Source organism: Corvus moneduloides, chromosome 11, assembly GCF_009650955.1.
Source record: "Corvus moneduloides isolate bCorMon1 chromosome 11, bCorMon1.pri, whole genome shotgun sequence".
NCBI lineage: Eukaryota > Metazoa > Chordata > Aves > Passeriformes > Corvidae > Corvus > Corvus moneduloides.
In genome coordinates this window covers 7142679-7161851 of record NC_045486.1, presented here as the reverse complement: position 1 = coordinate 7161851, position 19173 = coordinate 7142679, and the positions used below count along the sequence as shown (strand labels likewise).

The following is a 19173-nucleotide window of genomic DNA, read 5'->3' as shown; positions in this document are numbered from 1 at the left end:
GTTTGAGCTGCTCCACTTCCACCACTTCAGCATTTAATACCAAAACCAAATCAACATAAGGTGAAAAAAAAAAAAGCACCAACTTTCAAAACCTCAAGCTAAGGAGGGGAAAAAAAAACCCTTAGGAAGAGTTTCAGAGCTCTCATCTTTCATTTACTAAGCAATATCCTGTTTTGTTCTCATCTTAGAGCCTACTGCTTTCTGCAAGATAAGGTGGTTTGGGCAATAAAACATCCTGATGAGGAGATTTCAGCCATTTTTTTTTTCCTTCCAGCATTCAGCAAATGCTTTGGTTTTCTAACTGATGCTAAAGCAGATCCAGATTCCCTGCCACAGAAAGGCAGCCATGCACATAACATGCACACCATCACTATTGTGCTGTCAGCATGCAGGACTACACAAAACTGACACTATTTCCTTATTCCGAACGTGTTAATTGTTCATCTCCTTAGTAACTGAAGTACAGGTTTCCTCCTGGCCTTAAAGCATGTTTCATGAAATAGCAAAAAACTTTAAAAGATATCAACCCTTGAAATAAATGCAAAATGTGTAACAAAATGCCAAATAGTGAATCAGCAACTGCTCTATCCTATTTTACACTTCCAAGTGACTCTGGAGCTCAGATGACACATATATCTGGGGGATACAAGTTATAGCATAGATAGGCCATGCTGCCACAAAAAAGCAGGGTAGATCATGTAAAGCTGATGCTGACCCAAAAAGCAGATTTCACAAGCATCTCTTCATTTGCTTACTCATTTCTAGGAGAGAATCAGTGCAAATGGAGTTAATGAAGAGTAGCTGAGGGGAAAAAACACTTGTGCCTCGAATACCTAACAGATTAGTGTCAGCACTTCACATGGATCACACCAGCAATAGCTGGAAATTCTGCAGGCAATTAAAATGTTCATACCCTAGCAATGCCGCATCTCCTTCATTATCAGAACTGTAATATTATAAAGCTGCTGGTTTTGGTGTTTATAGGACAATGTGCTTTGTTTGGAGTTCCTTGGATTTTTGCACACATGGGATTTTTGATATTTGGGTTTGTCAATTACTATTTCAACTGGATGCCTTGTACTGAAAAACTCCAGCAGGACCTGGCAATGTTAATTAATTAGTTCCTGCAAATGCATTATTTATACAAACATTAGTAGCATACATCAAACTACTTGGTGTCTGAGCAAGGTACCAACAATTACCCTTAGTGGCTGTAGCATCTGTAGGCATGAAAAACCTGGGTGAAACCCTGCTGCCTCCTGGAGCCTAATGGGAGCCCTGTCATGGACTTGGGCAGCACCAAAACCTCCCCTTTGTGTTTTTGCTAAGCAAAGTCATCCCAAACATCAAAAATTCAGATCATCAAAAGCAAACGGCTAATGTCACTAAGATTAACACCTGTAAAGCACTTTGAAGGAGAAAAAACACCATGTAATCCCAAAATATTACATTATTTATAAGACGACCTGATTTTAAATGTTAAGTTCAGCTTATTTTTATCACAAAGAGAAAACAAGTTTCTGCTCGCTTGCTTTACAAAACCAATTACCAGTGATCAGTGTATGGTGCTGCATAACAATACACAGCATTGTCCCAAAAAGGCGTATCTAACACTCTGGAGCTGCTGCAGGAAAATTAACTTGCACAGTGGATTGAAACACATGCACATAAGCAATTCTAATCAGGGGTATGAACTTCAAACTTCTTATTAAAAATACCTAAACTTATAACATTTCCTTTATTTCATCTTTTCCTGACTTCAACTGATTTTTCTATCTGCTCCTTGATATACTAGTGCCTAATCAGAATAAGGCTATGAGAGAATGGTAAATGTGACATCAAACTTGCTTTAAACTTTCTTTAAAGTCTCATCAGTTTCTTTTGGCCTTGTTAGAATATAATTCCAGTCAACAGAGAAAAGAGAATAACAAGGAGTAACTTGGTGGTTCGGAAAAAAAAGATGCGGCTACTCCCAACTAAAGGCTCCCCCAGTCCTGCTCCTTCCCTGCACCTAAATTTTAACAATGCATTTTTACTATGATTGTCTGTTTTCAGAAAATGGAATAGGCACAATGCAAGACATTTTAAAAACATCTCATTTCTAACACAGTTTGTAAACCAACTTACAAACTTCACTAATCTGATTCCCTTCTTGCCAGGCAATGCTCTTTAAAGGATACAGTAACAAAAATAAACAAGAAGAAATAATTGAAGACAGATTTTTAAATGTCAAACAAGAGTCCATGGTTAATCAATAAATCTGGAATAAATCAATAACTCTGGAATTATAAAGCAATAACCCTGGAATACAAAGTAATGAACTAAATTTCCTAAATATGATTTACTAACCATAAAGGGATGAGGGGTGCCTATGAGTCTGGATGGTATTATTTGTACTACAATATCAGGTATTTTTCAGCATACAGCTCAAAACAACCTCTACTGAGTGACAAATTGAAAGATTCAACAAACAGGTTTGGTGGAAGATACCTGAGTAGAAGGTACCAGGAGCTTTGGTAGGCTGGTGGTGATGGACAGAAGGTAAGACAAGGAAAAAAGAGGTGATTTGAAAAGGGATTTTAAAAAAGTTTAGAAGTCAGTTGAGCACACCAGAGGGCAGAGAGGAATTAGGTTTGCCCCTGTTCTGGGGGTCCAGGGAAGGAGCTGACCCAGCATGGTGGGCTGTGGAGCAGAGTAAGAAAACCAACCATAACGGTGGCACATGAACGATGACTGGCATCAGCAGCTCTGTGCTCGGCGAGATGGGGTCCAGGGAGTTCCTACAGATACAAACACAGCACGAAGACCTCACTATAAAGCTCTGGTCCCTCTGTACTTGAGCTGAAAACACTGCTGGAAATGGTGAACTTTTCTTCCCATTCCACAGGCTTTGGCACTGGCAAACATGCTCTGTGGTAACCATCAGATGACTCCCAGGTTGTGATTTTTGTCCCAAATGCAGTTTGGACTGACTTTCTCTCTAATTCAGCAGCTGCTAAGACAGTTTGAAATTTTCTGGCAGCTCAATGCTTAAGTGGCATGACTTTCAACTCACTCTTCACTGCAAGCCTAAAGGGCAAACAGAAGTGAGTGGCTTGCTCAAAAGAGTTCAAGTCTGCACTGAATAGCTGATTGCAGCTCTAATTATACCATGGTTTTACATCATTAGGGACAGCAACTGAAAAGGAGCTCTAATTCCAACAGTTTTTTTTTTTTTTGCTCTTACCACTCAGTGATCCAGTTCCAGCTAAGGAAGGGAAGGAAAAACTTCATTTCCAGGTGGGAATTCCAGCAAGGGAAGGTCCATGAAGCTAAGGAATAGGTTTATTGCTTTAGAGCTTTGTAATTTTTTTCCATTGTTGCAAATTTTTGTTGTAGTTACATGTGTCACGAGGAACATCTTAAGCCTACTGACTTGAGGACCAAGTGAGCAGGACTATTGCAACAGACAACCTCACTACTCCCCACAAACACCTTCCATTCCATTGAACCATAAATAGGATATTACTATGGACTCTTATATGGAGGTAAGACTCAGGTACCCACTGATGGGCATTTAGACAAGTAGATGTTGCATTGGTTCGTCTTCCCATAGAATACATTTCGTTTTGACACTCTAGTATATATCTATATATCTATCTAGCACATATATTTTTTCCAGAAGATGCATTTCCCAGTTTAATGTGAGTTTGGCACTAGGGAAAGCAATTAGAAATGGTACTGATTTGCACATGATATGTGAGGGACATTTCACCTGTGTGCCTTTACTTTGATCTGGAGCAAAGTGGGAACACATCTTCAGGGGGATTATGTAGATCAGGCTCAAGGTTTATGCTATTTTCGACCTTCCGGTGAATACAGATGGACCTGTGAGAGCTTTGAAGGTAAATTGTCTATTCAAACCTGCACAAACACTGCCCAGTGTAGTTCTTGGAACTGAACACAAACTAAACACATATATTTTGGTTAACCTGAAGATTGACCTAAAAAAGAGGAAAAAAAGGAAAAAAAAATCCTCTTTAATCAGAGGCAATTCACAAAATATAAAATACATGAAAGTTTTCACTGAAACAAAGACTAGATCGTAGTGATTCCAAAAAATACAGCACAGTAGTTTTGCAGAATAACTTGTTCTGACACAACCTGTCCCACCATAAACACAACTTCCAGAATAAAAGTCCCGTGGGAAGCAGGGAAATTATCCTGACAAAATGTTGGTTTTATTATGAATAGAGTCCATGCAGAATGGAGAGGTATTTGAGAATTGCTTATTTCAGTTGATTACAGGGCATAGGCAAGGCTTCAATGACTAATGGATTTCAAGTGGCAAATAATATTACCTTGTTTCTTCACTCTTTTTGGTTTTTTTGGGTTTTTTTTTTTGTGGAAAGTACTTTGTGTACTTGGTAGGTACAAGGTTGAAAGAACGTTTTCAGCTACAAACATTCAAAATCAAGTTGTACCTTTTGTGGTCACATTAACCATAATTCTTTAAAACAACCAAAGTACGTAATCACAATTTGCAGTGCAGGGACAAAAACATATACTTAATTCTCCATTTTGCAGCAGCAGCACCGTTTACTTTCAGGCGCAGAGCCCTCAAATGGTCCGGCTGGCTTATCAAGCACCTCCTCTGCTGTTTCAGGGACCATGTCCTGTCCTCTTCAAATGTGCCAAGCTTCACCTTCAGGCAGCAAAGCCTTTGTGTCTCCTCCAGTTTTACTTACAGGCTCTAATGGCTTGGCACTGACTTCTCATTCCCAGTTTAACTTACTCTCAGCAAACAACACACAGTTGTTCAGTCAACTTCTTCGTTTAAATACCTTCTATCTCTCCTGCCTAATAGAGACAAGAATTATTTTGTCCCCTCTGTCCCTTCATTTTGCTAAGCAAAAGCAGCTTTGCCAACTGGCCCAATCAACCCTCTGCACCCTGGGGGGGCTGAACTCTTTCTGAACCCCTCAAGATCAGTGAGTTTTATCCAGTTTTATCCATATATAGGTGAAGCAGGAAAACAACAGCAATATAATTAATCCTACAGAGGGGAGGAGGGAGAAGAAAATAAAAAATTAGAAAATAAACCAGAACATGGACAAGGTAAGTTTTTTTTGAGGCCTCTGGGAAGCAAATTCTCAGTGATCTGACTTTGTACAAGTATTTATCCCTCTGCCCCAATCCTGCATGAGTTCTGCAAACGATTTTAGACATTAGCACACAGAGGGGGCGTTTCAGCTTCATCCCTCCTGAAATCATCCTTGTGTTCCTCACTCAGAGGCAGCGGCAGGATTTGCCCTCTCCCATAAGCCAGTGCTTCAGCTGAACACACTTCACAGTAAATATTTTACAGGCTGTTCTCAGCAGCTCTGGGTTTGCATTTTAACAATTAGACCTCCTTGTTGGGAGTGCACCAGCAGCTTGGAGCAGGCAGAGCTTTTCCTGTGTATTGCACATCTCTTTCTGATATTTTTCTGCTTGATTAGTAATCACTTCTGAAAATCCTTTCGACAGCTCTTGAATACAAGCCTTAGTGTTGCAGGGATGCTTCCTGCACAGCAGGACTGAATGCAAATGTTGGGCTGAAGGAAGAATGCTGACAGCATCTGAGCACTTTTCTCACTGGACACCAGAGGGAGGAGGAGGAAAGGATAAGTGACAGGGAAGCAAAAGAACAGCTTCAAAAGCCCTGAAGGAGCTTATCAGACACCCGAGCCAAATACATTTCTGCAGTCGGACCAAAATAAATAGTGGCGCCTTGTCTGGGGATGGTGCTGCTGAGGAGAGACTTGGCAGGGGTAACAGGAGGTAAAGTTACAGGGAAAAGGACCCAAGTGCAGCAGCACTGAGTGCCAGGTGGATTTTAGCCAGTTCCACCTTTTGTTTTTTTAAATAGTTTAGATTGGAAAGGACCTTGAAGATCTAGTTCAAGCTGCCCTGCTGGGCACAGGACACCTCCCACTATCCCAGGCTGCTCCAAACCCCAGGCAGCCTGGCCTTGGACACCTCCAGGGATGGGGCTGCCACAGCTTCCCTGGGCAACCTGTGCCATGGCCTCACCACCCTCACAGGGAACAGCTCCTTCCCAATGTCCAATCTAAACCTACCTACTTTCAGTTTAAAGCCATTCCCCCTGCCCTGTCACTACACGCTCTTGTGAAAAGTCATTCTCCAGCAATCTTGCAAGCCCCTTTATGTACTGGAAAGTGTTATAACATTTCCCTGAAGCCTTCTCTTTTCACGTTGAGCAACCTCAACTCTCCGCCTGTACTCATAGCAGAGCTACTCGTTGTAGATACAAAAATGCTGCTAGCAAGGATTTTCTTGCTATTTTCTAAGTCTGTGAGAGACTCTTCTCTCACGCAGAAGAGGTAGCAGGGAATGTAAACAACTAAGCCACCTGCAACCTTGAAAAGTTTGTTTATGGTACAGTAGAAAAATATTTTGACAATGGGCGTTCTAGGACTTCAGCCAATCACCCCCAAGGAGTGGCTGGTCCTTTGTCCAATTAGACTATGAAGAAAAAAGTCTATAAAAGAGTTTGTAAAATAATTAAATAAATCAATCTTGCTGCACAATTCCTGCCTGCTGGATCTTCTCTCCTCCTCCTCCCTACAGCTGCGGGACACGGTGATACACCCTAGGGCCCAGGCCTGTGGTAATAACTCATAGCTCTGATCATCTTGGTGGCCTCCTTTGGACTTGCTCCCACAGGTCCACGTTGTTCCAATGCTGGGCCCCCAGAGCTGGATGCAGTGCTCCAGGTGGGGCCTCACAAGGATGGAGTAGAGAGGCAGAGTCCATCCCTCACCTGCTGCCCATGGTGCTCTGGATACAGGCCAGGACACGGTTGGATTTCCGGGCTGTGAGCGCACATGGCTGGGGCACGTCCAGCCTCTCATCTGCCAACATCACCTTAGAAGCCTTAAGCAAACCTGACTGGTTTTGGCTCTGGGTCTACTACTGTGCATACTCTGCTTGGCTTCCCTGCCACAGCTTGAGTGCGTTTTGAGTCTAGCTTTTCTCTGGATGTGAAGAGAACCTTGTTTCAATGATTAACTGTGGACCAGGGCCACCAGGATCTCCAAGTTCTGTACCACGAGAGTGTGAAATTTGAAACTGCAAGTGCTCTGTGTCGAGATGGAAATGTGAGGACCTTGAAGGAGGGAGGGAAGCTGTTCAAGGAGACTGATAAGGTACCTTATCTAGGAAGGTGATAGCAAATGTGGTTAGTATCTTGATTAAATTAAAAAAAAAAAAATGAAGAGATTCAACAAGAGTACCAGGGAACTATTTACTATTTTATTAAAACCAGGCTTTTATTTCCTCATCAAAACTTTTCATTATGCCTTCAAGGCTTTAGGAGGATTATTAAATGTCAGGCACAATTCAAATAATTAATATATGGTGTTACTAGATATATACACACTCTCCAGGAGGATTAATAATAGCTGCTATTTTTCTTCCAACCATATTTTCTCCATAATACATATATTAATCATGAGAATGAAGTGCATTTTTTAAATCTCTCTAGTACTGAAAGTCTTTAAGGAACTCAACTTTGAAAATCGGAGAATTCTTAATATATTCTGTTCTCTACTTTCTAATTTACTATTAAAATATGAAAACACAGTAAACACTTGGAAAGAAAGCAATATAGGAAAGGCAGTGCTTTCTCCAGAGCTGCTATGAATTGCAGAATCAATGTATTCAATGCCTTGAAATAGGTCTTGAAAAACAGCAAACCAGACTTACAAATTCAGGAAACAACTTGTCCCCTGTTAAAATGGACTGGCTTTTGGTGCTTACTACAATCAAAACAGTTTAGAGAAGTCACCAGAAAAGTACTTTTATAGCACACACTCCCCCCAGGTCTGGCTGGGGGCTGTGTTCAGCACTTCCTTGTCAGTTTAACCCTGCCTCTGCAGCAAGGTCATTCCTGTGATCCACTGTGCACCCATGTGTGTGTTGTCCACAAAAACCTGCATGGGACAGGGAGCAGTGGGGACAGGCCTTTGTCCCTCTGAGAGCCCCACTGTCAATGCCAGGGAGCAGGGGAGAGCTGACCCCTCTGCTCTTGACTTCGTAGTCAACAGCTGAGCTGGACTTTGCCTGTGAGCTTGACCCTATCCCAGTAATCGCAATCCACAGGCTAAAGGGGTGGTACCTCAGGTTACTTTACACTTACAAGAGTGCAGGGAAAGAGTTCCTGTGGATGGAGTGACCACTGACAGGTTACTTGCCAACCATGCTCCATGTGGGCTGCAGACATACTGCCTGTAGGATGGGTTTTGTACCTGCTGGTGGCCTCGGCAATGCAACCAAAAAATGAGCTTAGCTCCCAATGGCACAGTAAACAAATGTGCAGAAGTCACATTTCAATTGCTTACAACTTGGAGAAATATAAATTCTCTCCCAGGTGTATTCCAGGTATAATCCTTCCCCAATGGAGAGTCATTAAGTATCTGATTTTGATCACCGCAAATTACAGAACATATTACCAGCCTTTTCCATATCCCAGAATAGCTCAAGGAACATCCATGTTCTATTTAAAACACTCAAGTTTTCCGAGCATGAGACCAGGGTTTGTTATGTAAGCAAAGGTGTAACCACATGTGTAACCACATCACCCTCCTGCCCCTTAACAGTGTTGTGTGCATGTGGGAACCTGAGCATCCCCTCCCAGTGCAGCAACACAATAAATAATTTTAACCATCTATGTGACCTGACAGCTGCCAGCTTGGGGCAGTTCCTACACCTCAGGACAAAAATAATTTCTACCAAGACGCTTAGGAGAGCAGATCTTTCGTGACATGCATTTTTTCCTTTTTTTAATTTCAAGAAGAGATGTTTTAAAACAGTTTTGAAGACTTACCTCCTCGCTGCACCAGCAACGTGACTTCGCTTCCCTTAGGACATTCAATCAGCATATCCACCACCTGGTTGTGAGTGAGGCTCTGCACATTCTTCTTGTTGACTTCGACTATGAGGTCGCCCTCCTTCAGGCCGCGGCACCGTGGGCTGTCCACAATTTGTTTCACTCTTTGGCCGCCTCCACCAGGACTATCTGCTATAGTAAACCCGAAGCCCATGGGCCCCTTCACTATGTGCACAGTTATGAGTTCAGGTTGTGTTGCTATCGAGGATGCCAAAGACACCGTGTCGTTGGGGTAGCCATGGGGTCCATTGGAGGAGACCTCAGCTGGGCTGCTGGGCCTTGCCTCCTTTGTGCCTATTACTTTTCCTGTTTTACTACTGTGGCTTGCTGGGGAGTCGTAGTTTTCCTGCCCGTTCACAATGATCGGCTCTTTGTCCAAAATTGCCACAGATGTGACCAGGCTCGTGTTGGGGTCGTCGGGGTCGAAGGGCAGGGGGTAGCCCCGGCACAGTTCAAGGTCCACACTGGCACCGATGGGGATGGACTGGAAGATTTTCACCACCTGAGCATGAGTGTGCCCCAGAACACAGGTATCATTCACACTGACTATGACGTCTCCTGCAGAGGACACAGACAGACAGACCAAGAAAATACATTTAGCACACTGCAGAAAGGTGAGGACTACAGCCTGAGAGCAGATCTGCAGCATGCACAGGTACCACTCACAGGCAACAGTAGCATTTCAGCACAAGAAAAAGGAGTGGTGACACTTGGGTGAGCAAAAACTCTGTGGATTCATGGCATAAAGCCTTTATGTACATAAATGTTTTTGAAAGTGAAAATGGAATTGGCTCATGCAAAAACTTAATCAATTTAAATGATGGTATATGGCCCGTTTCACAGCTATTTTGAAGTCCAGCTCTTACTGTTACATGTTGACATATGATAGAAACAAAATCGAGAGCACACAGGAGCTGTAACAGAAGGCTCTCAAATACCAACTGCTCAAACACAGTGAGTGCCACATGTCATGTCTCGTATTTCAGCCTGAAATTCAGATATCGATTAAGTTATGAGTAATTTTATTAACTCTGGGGCTGCAAAACAGGGATGTTAAGTGCTGTGATGGTCCAACTGAAAGTGAGGAGTTGTGACCTCAGATGAAGCCTAAGAGGATTTCATAGAATTGAAGTGGAAAAATACATCTAAGATCATTGAGTCAAACCATTAACCCAGCACCACTGTGTTCACCACTAAACAGTATTTCATATTTCGCCACTGAATTGTGGCAAAATCCCCGATCTGATCTCTGGCAAAATGAATTTGCCCTTGGTGCCTCCACACAGGGAGATGCAGATTAGCCCACTGCTCTGCCCATTCCTTGGGAGTAGCTTTGGAAAGGGGCAAGCAGCATGGTAGAGACACAAACACATGGTGGTGCAGCCCTACAAAAATCCATCATCCATTTCCAGGAGCAGGAACCCACAGCCTGATGTGGAACCCCACAACGGCTGGCTCCTCTCCTCAGATCAGGGTGGGGAGAGCAGGAACTGGCAGTGCCCAGCTGGGTATTTTGACACTGAGATGGAATTCCAATACATGAAGTGTCCTTTCCCAAGACTCTCAATGTATCTCACTTCCTTACTTGCTGATAAGAAAGCTGAATGCCTTTCCCCAAGAAGGGGATGACGGCTACAGTCCTTTATAAATGGCACTTAAAACCAGCTGCAAAAACACAAACCAAAGTGGTGGTGATGATTTTGGTAAAAAGCACCAGTACCTGTTTCCATTTTGCCATCCAACGCTGCAGGACCGTCAAGCACCAAACTTTTGATTTGGAGAAATTCATCTGGCTCATCCCCTCCAACTACGGTGAAGCCAAACCCCCTGCTGCTTTTCCTTAGCTTGGTGTGGATGAACTTCCCTTTCAACTCAGAAGGGTTTCGTGTAAAAAAAGGTTTTCCTGTATAGGAGGTTTGGAAAAAAATCTATGAGCAGGCAGACAAGAGTGTTTGATCTCTTTTTCCTCTGCCCCTCCCCATTCTGACGAGTCCATGGACAAACACAGCAGTGTGCAGGGACAGGACTGCACTTCACTCCTGCATCCTCTCATCTCATCACACTCCACCCATCTCCTTGGACCTAGGCACGCAGGAAAAGGCATGAACAAAACCCCAGTACCTGGCACTTTGTTAGCTGTGGTCGTGCACACCAAAGCCCCAAGGCTACAAAGGGGAAAACACATGCTGCTTTAAAGAACGGAATATATTAAAGCTGGGAATGCTGGGCTAGATGTATGTCTTATCTCTGTGCTGAGGTGGTTATATCCATCCTGGGGAGGATGGGGCAGGGTTAGGGGGCCTCCTACAGAAGGACTCTGCAGTGAAGAGTTTCTGCAGAAAGAAGCATCATCATGTTTTTCACCACTTGACCCTCTCCCAACCCACTGAGCAAAATGCAACTTCTGAGCTCTGACAAGACACTGATACCCTTTAGCATAACCCCCAGCCCCACCACTGCTACCACCCTGTGACCTCCTCTGGTGAAAACAGGAGGATGCTGACATTGTTCTTCAGACACTGTTTGAAGTCTTTTCTCCTCCCTTTCTGCTCCTTGCCGCTTGTGGATGAAACACTTCTGACATGAAGTATGAATCAAAGAGCAGCCCAGGACTGGAGCAGCTGTGCTGGAGGGCTGGGAATGCTCTCTGGGAGCACAGTTAGGAGGAAAAGAGGTGCTCCACGGACAAAAGCACATCCTTGCAAAGCATGTTGCACAGTCTCAGAAAAGGGATCATGGTTGCTTCACTTCACAGTGCCAACACTAAACACCTTCACACTTTTAATTGTTTTTAATGCTTAGCCTATGCCACTAAGCCCTCTGGTGACAGCTCCGGGATCAGCAGTGGGTATCACAGCCAGGAGAGCTGGCGCACTTTCAAACACCTGGGCAGCATTGCCATGGGCCTCTGCTCAGAAAGGAGACCTCAGGGGAGAGCGAGGGGATTTGAGACTTGTAAGCCTTTGACTGGGGGAAATAATGTGTATTTGAAGATTATTCATGAGGAGGCAGCATGAGGACTTGTAGTCTTCTGCCTTTGAAGGGTGGCAGAGGAACACAGTAATCCTGCACATCGTGGGCAGATCCTCTGCTCAGACCCCAGCCTGCAAAAAAGCCCTGAGTATCAAAGTGCAACCCAGTGTCTCAGGTAACAAACAGCCGAGAGGCAGAGTGCAGCAGGGCTCATTTCTGGTTCAAAGGACAAGCAGAACAAGCAGGGCTTGCTAGTGTCTACCCACTGATACAGGCTGAGCTTGCCCTGCAGCAACAGGACAGCAGCACCACAGGCTATATGCCACCTACAGCATTCAAGAGGGTATCCCATTTGAAATTAGTGCATCTAAAAACCCAGGCTCTGAGAGTGTTGCCAGGGGCACAGGGAGGGCTCCTTGTGCCCACGTCCCTGCCAGCAGTGCTATCAGGGGGAGAGATGGAAACCTCTGGGCATGGAAGCTGGAAAAGGTGCTGTAAATGGGCAGTGAGAAAAGAGGGAGCAGCACTGAGAAAGGAGGAGGAAGGAATGAAAGAGGAGAGGAGTCATCAGCAGGTACCAGGACGTGTTACTCAGAGCGGTGCTGAGACAGGTTAATGCTCTGCTCTAACACTGCTGCACAATTTTGGTGGCTGAGTAGGCTCCCAACATCACCCCAGTGTGATGGATCCTTTGCACCACCATGTGTGGATGTTTGGGCAGCCTTTGCTTCAGCCTGACTGTGGAAAAGGCAAAGGTGGCATCCACAGATGCCTCCAGGAGGAAGATCAGCCTTTTTGGGGCACTCTGATTACATCTCTAAACCCAGGTGCCTGGTGGTCAGGGTGCCATGCTCAGACCTCTCATGTTTTTTCCTTGCTGCCGGGTTGGATTACTCTAGTGTGCCCCAATACCCCTTAGGACTGTGCTGGGGGCTTTGGGTCCTGTGAAATTCCACATGTCTGTTCTGGAAGGGCTGGTCTGCTGCCAACTGCTGCAGAGAGCACTCCCTGGGTCTTCCTGGCAGGAAAGGCTGCCTGGGACAGCAGCACTCCAGTCAGGTTTGCCTTCGGAGACCATGGGAGTATTTCCCAGCTCCCAGCTGCTCCCACCTCTGTCAGAAAGATGCATTCCAGCCAGATTCCCCCTCTCACCTTCCCCAGGCTCTGGGTCCTGGAGACCAGGGCAGTGCCACTCACTTGCTGTGCAATTCAGATGTAGTCAAAGATACAAAGATAAGCCTTCTTAAAACGACTTGTAATCAGAGAGCACTTTACTGCCACAGGTACAAGTGGAATTCCCTGGCCCTTGCTGGCAACCTGACCTGGCAATGTTTCAGCTCATGCTGCAAATTCAGGAATGATTTGCGGTGGGTTATTTAAGGCAAACAATTGGTCTGTGAGTAATTGGCTACACAGACCACTGACACAATAAATAAGGCTGTAATAACCCAAAGTACCTGTACAAAAGTACAACTTCTGAGTAAGTCCACTCTGTTGGAAAACTTGGAACACTACACAGAGAATAGCCACAATCCTCTTTTTGATGCACACAATCTCATTCACCTCTTGCATTCAGCAACAAATGTAGTCTTGAAACAACTAGTCTCAAAATCTGTGAATTCAGATAAGCAGGCACAGGCCCTGGTGTGTCACCAGTCGTGGAAATACTGCCCTTGTGGTGGCCAAGGGAATTTCATTCTCAGGAAAAAGAACTTGTTGCTCTTTTACAGCTGGTTTAACAAGGCTGTTACCTTGTACTGGTGCTTCCCGAACTGCCTCTTGGTTGTCTGAAACATGGTTTGGAGCAGCAGGTGGAGGGAGAGATGGACACTCCTCTGTCCACTCTAGAGAGGGCAGAGAGGGAAATATTACTGGTTGCTTACAACAGCACCATGAGCTGCTGCATGTGCACACACTGGGAGAGTGGGGGTCAAGCAGAGGAGATGTGAAAAGCATGGCAAGAGAGGAAACAGAGTCACAGACAGAGGGAATAAAATGAATGGGATGTCCAAAAACCAGTCCTGAAGGATCTCTATATCCAGGTCAACTCATCCATCTGCTGGGACATCCTGCCTCACACTCAAACTTGGGACTTGATTTGCATCTATGTGGACTTGACATTTAAATGAAATCTACTCCCTGTGCCATTCATGGCATCTAAGTAGAAGAACAAACCCAAATGCCACATGGCCCTCACTGCAGTTGGACTGCATTTGAAGAAAAAAATGTAAAAAGTGAGAAGGAAAAAAAAGGGGGCAAGAGGGAGGAAATTAATAAAAAAAAGTGTTTCAAAATAAGGCAATTACTTCAAATTTTAGAGCCTGACAACATACAAAGGTCTCAGTTTAAGAAGTCTCTCATGCAGGGTTTGTCTAGTGCATGTAAGCGCCCACTCCTCAACCCCTTTGATAGCCTGAGTCCCAGTGCAGATTGGAACACCACCACCTACAGTGACTAACTTGATGGAGCAGACTGAAGAGGAAAACATGTTTTAGTTGTTTCTGGGAAGTCTAGAAACTTTCCAGAAATAAAGGACATACAAAGAAAAATCTCTCCTGTTCAACAAGGCTGAAACCTTCTATGTTTAAGTGATACAGTTTAGATTTTCTCCTTTGCTACATCTTCTGTGAAGGCTAAACACAGCCTTTGCTACGCACATCACTTTGCCTTTAAACACTAAGGCCACGGAGGGAAGGACAAACACATTGGCATGGTGATGCCATGGCAAGGGAGGGCATTCCTTCATGAACACCCCATACACCATGCCCTCAAGGGTGCCAACCTTCTGGAGGCTGTTGCTGTTGTTCGAGCTGCTTCTTCCTCTTTGCTTCAAGAACTGGGTTTTCATACTGTGTCTTCCGGTTGATGTGGCTGGAGATGAAAAAGAGCAATGAATTAGGAAACCTTTATGGAACAAGCAGGAATGAGGGCCAGGCATTGAAACTCCTCTTTCTGAGGAAAGGAGTAAAATACCAAACACACTCAACAGCAGTGGATGTGGAGCAAGGCTCATCTAGTTGTGCCAAAAAGAGTACTTAGAAAAACAAGCGGATTCTGGTATTGATACGATGTCTTGAGTAGGAATGGCTAATTCCTTCAAATACATTAATGTAGTGATCTATCTGTGAAAAATGAGATTAAAGCAGGAAAGGCATTCTGTCTGATTGCATTTTAAAAGACAGGCTTGTATCATCCCTGCTTTATTTAGATTCCCAGAGGTGCAGTCATTCCCTGGCGCACCCAAGTTAAAAACAAAACCAAACTAAACTTAACAAACCAAACCCCAACATCTGTCAGCAATCTGATCAACGCACACAGGGTGTCTTAAAAGTATCTGCAGGGATGCAGGCTATGAGATGGGCTCCAAATAGATCAAAATCTATCCAGAATCAGCCAACAGCAAACACTCCCAGTGGAAACCAGCATTTAGTGAAACTTCAGCTGCTTTCCTTAGGCAGCTTTTAAACACTATGAGATGTTGAGAGCCAATACTTCTTACCAATTCCAGGGTAAGAAAAAAAATCAGCCCAGTCCCAGCATGGCAGACAAGGCATGCACTCAGCAGAGGATGAACAACCTTATGAAACCAAGTGATGAACAGCAGCCACAGATGCTGGGGTGGCAGGGGCAGGTTTGGGACTCCCTGAATGGCTCATCGATGGTTCAAGAGCCATTTTCAGTAGTGATTTTGCTACAGCAGAGGAACAGGTAGATCTCAGAAAAATATATTACCTTAAAGCTATCTTCGTCTGTAAAGCAAAGTTTACCATTGAGAACTTGCTATTCTATTGTCTCCTATCCAGTATGTCTTTATAAAAAAACCCACGTGAAAACCAACCACTTTTTTCAAGTAACTGTGACAGAAGCACTCCAGGGATTTATGTTCAGAAATTTTTCTGCTAAAGATCAATATTAAATCACTAGAAAAATATTTAACTTACTAAATAAAAAACAAGTTAATGAGTTCTGTAAAAGATTTCCCATTTCAAGATATCTTCAGAGAGATAAGAAAAATGATAACTACTTTAAAAATGATATAAACCTTTTCGTGATAGAATTGTCTCTCAATAAAAGCCATTATGTAATAACAGAGTGCCTGATTTGAAGGGACGGAGACAAATGCTAAAATTATAACCATCTTGCTAGCTTAGAGACAGCAAGTAAAATAAAATTATGTCTTATTGCAGTTACTTTTTGATTTAATTCAATCAGTAAGCAGTGCCACAAAACGAACTGGCATGTGTATGTAAAGTGACAGGGAAAAATCCTTTAAAGACCTCTTGCCATGGCATTTAATAGCCAAAAAATATTCTTGATGTCTTTGGTAAATAAATGTCAAGACTTAATCACACAGTTTGCTAACCTTGTTTCCTTAGGCACAGATGGTAGGGCCAGAAATGAGCCAAAGCAGACAGAAACTGTATTCCATGTCTATTCTGAGGGCTATCATGAGCCATCCTACTAGACAGGAGTATACACATAATTAAAAATTCATTTTATGGGGTCAGTGATGAAACAAAACTCAGATCTCTGGTTTCCCAAAGGAGCAATCTGACATCTTGATAAAGGAGAAGCTGCTCTAATTCCACAGAGAGTCCCATTAAACCTCCAATTCTATTCACAACAACACAGCATGATGGAAGAGCCTCTGCCATGGCTATTTGGCCACACCATCTTCTCCATCCTTTTGGGTGTCTTCTGACACAATTGGCTGGTGGATTGCTTTGTACTCTCATTTTGTGACCGTAGCACTGCATGTAGGCGAGCGAACTCAGTTAATTGCACACTTGTTAATGTTCTCTGGATAGAAGTATTTTGTGAGGTGTTGGGGCTCCTGCACATCCCAACCCTGGATTGCTCCTGTCTTCCTTGAGCTCAACCCCCTCCCCAGGGCACTCCTGTCTCCCCTGAGCCCATTCCCACTCCAGTGTGGATGGGGAATGGCCAGACAGGGCTGCCCTCTCCCAGATCCTATAACAACCCCCAGCCTGTAAGGGGCCAAGGTCTCCTCCTTGGTCTGAGATGTGACAAACAAAGCACAGAGTGGGGTGCAGGGAAAGCCTCCTCCACCTGACAGCCACACTGAAATGGGGAGCAGCACTTACTCTACATAGTAGACACCATATACGGGATCCTCAATTTTCTCCCAACCAGCAGGCAACTCTGGAAATAGAAAAAGCATTACTGAAGCCTCCAAGGCATTTTTTTTTTTCTGACAGGCAGCTGCTCCTGCCCAATGTGCAAAACTCATCAGTAGCTCAGACCTTGCTTGGGTACTTTTCAGAATGATCACAGCTCCCTCTGAAGGGCTGGCACAGCATGACACCAACATCCAGCCTGTACCCCCTGTGCTGGGTCAGCACATCACTGGGAAGACACAAGCACTGGTCAATTTTTGATTTGCTTTTTGCATTAAATGAGCAAATGCTCCATAAATTTCCTGTCTAGGACTGCCTCAAGTACCCCCTGGTTTCTCCACCATGGCCAGTGATCCTGGATGGGGCACTGCAGGGGAAATTAATGCAGGAAAGGCCAGATGCATTTTAACACCAATCCATAAAGGTGGGTGAGATTATGGCAAAAAATTGTAGCCCACTGACAGAGACCACTTCCCTCTTCTGTACCAGGGCTGAACCATTTATGCTCACCAGTGCAGAAAACAGGATTTTTTTACTCCTTTCTTTGGGATTTGCATCACTCAGACATGAGCCCAATACAAAACCAGGACAAGATGGTTTTAACATGTATGCCACCATATGGAACCCAGCCAAGAGGGGCTGGCATGCATGGGTGTATTTCACTGCACAGCACTTCATGTAAGAACACACATTGCCACAGTCACATGTAACAGAGATTTCCTTCTTTTCATTACCATAATTAACAAAAAACAGTTCTGAAGATGAAATTAACATTTGGAAATGTATCCACTTTTGTTCCTGTTGATTTTCTAGACTGTAGATAGTACATTAACTATAATTAGTGAATGTAATGCAATCACTTCAGCATCCAACAGAGGGTTATTAAAGCTGTATGTGTTACTTAAGGGCCTGATCCTTGTGCCACTCATTTAAACACAATGTTCCCATTGGCTGGAGGTAACAAAATAATCATCCACTTAACAATACAGTGGCGTGTTTGTGTAATACTGTGAAACAACTCAGAAAAGGGCTCCACCACACTAAACACTGTGCACATGTGGTCCTACCAACTCTGCACATTCATTTAAATTTAGAAAAAACCAACATTGTTGGATAACACAAGTTCAAATACCCCATGCAAAATAATTCATCAAAATTTAACACGAAATTTTTCAACACTGACAGCAATCTATGTTTGTTCATTATCAAATGCAGAGATTTATTTCCATTAATGGCATCAATTGCTGAGCCAATACAATCAACAATGGCCCATTAATTAGAATAATGTTGCCATAAGGATAGAAATATCTCCAGACTGGAGAGGAACAGAATCTATACAAACACACATGGACTAATTACTCAAAGTTTATGTTTGTGTTCAGAATTGGCTGGAGATCAGATGAAATCAATTTCTATGGGTTTTGCTCCACATGTCCTTTATTTGCAGGTAAAGGGTAGGTTTTCCATTCTTATCATTATTTTATCCTCATTGTGTTTAACTTATTCTTTGGATTCCTTGAGACATAAGCCATTAAATGCAAGCCAATGCTAACTTTTGGGCATGAAAAAACTCCATGATTTTATCAGCGGATCGAACGCTTCAGAATCATATATTCCTTTACATCCTGCAAATTTATCTGAGAAGAAGTCAGAAAGCTAGAGGCCAATCTTGAAAGTCTTTTCACAAAGGGAACTCTCAGGTTTCCAGAGGAGTCCCAGAAGGTGAAAACACCATGGGTCTGGCTCCAAGAGTTTCAGTGCAATTCAATTAAGACCTAGCATGCAGTTAGGAAAATCACAAGCTGTTGCAGCCATTTACTTTGTTGCACTATGGTGAAAGTAGAATGGTAAAGAGATCAAGTTGGGGTGAAAGAAAAACAAAAAGTCAATGAGAGAAAGGAGAAGTAATGCACAAATGCCTTCAAATGAGTTCCACCATTTTTCATGCTAAACATCTTTTGTCTATTTTGGACTGTTAAGTGCTTTTTTATTTTTAAAGTTTAAGCAAAAATTTTTGGTTTTTTTCTTCTGTTCACAAAAGATTTTGATATTAAATTTCATTTTTTTTTCTTCCCTTTTAAAGCATTTTCACAAAAGATCAGAACACCAGCACTTTCCTAACCCCAAAAA

The 19173-nt window shown here is 43.4% G+C and overlaps 1 protein-coding gene across 29 annotated transcripts in view; it reads right to left on the bottom strand.

Moving 5' to 3' along the window:
* Positions 1–19173, bottom strand: part of MAGI1 (membrane associated guanylate kinase, WW and PDZ domain containing 1) — a 334204-nt gene that overhangs the window by 44585 nt on the left and 270446 nt on the right. For 23 of the 29 annotated variants that reach the window (XM_032121234.1, XM_032121217.1, XM_032121220.1 and 20 more), the window contains 5 exons: positions 17011–17068; positions 14688–14776; positions 13657–13749; positions 10653–10835; positions 8870–9490 (listed from right to left, as the gene is read on the bottom strand). In XM_032121234.1, the coding sequence (XP_031977125.1) occupies positions 8870–9490; positions 10653–10835; positions 13657–13749; positions 14688–14776; positions 17011–17068 (1044 nt within the window). The remainder of the gene's footprint in view (positions 1–8869; positions 9491–10652; positions 10836–13656; positions 13750–14687; positions 14777–17010; positions 17069–19173) is intronic. The other 6 variants (XM_032121224.1, XM_032121225.1, XM_032121226.1 and 3 more) reach the window with 1 other exon arrangement.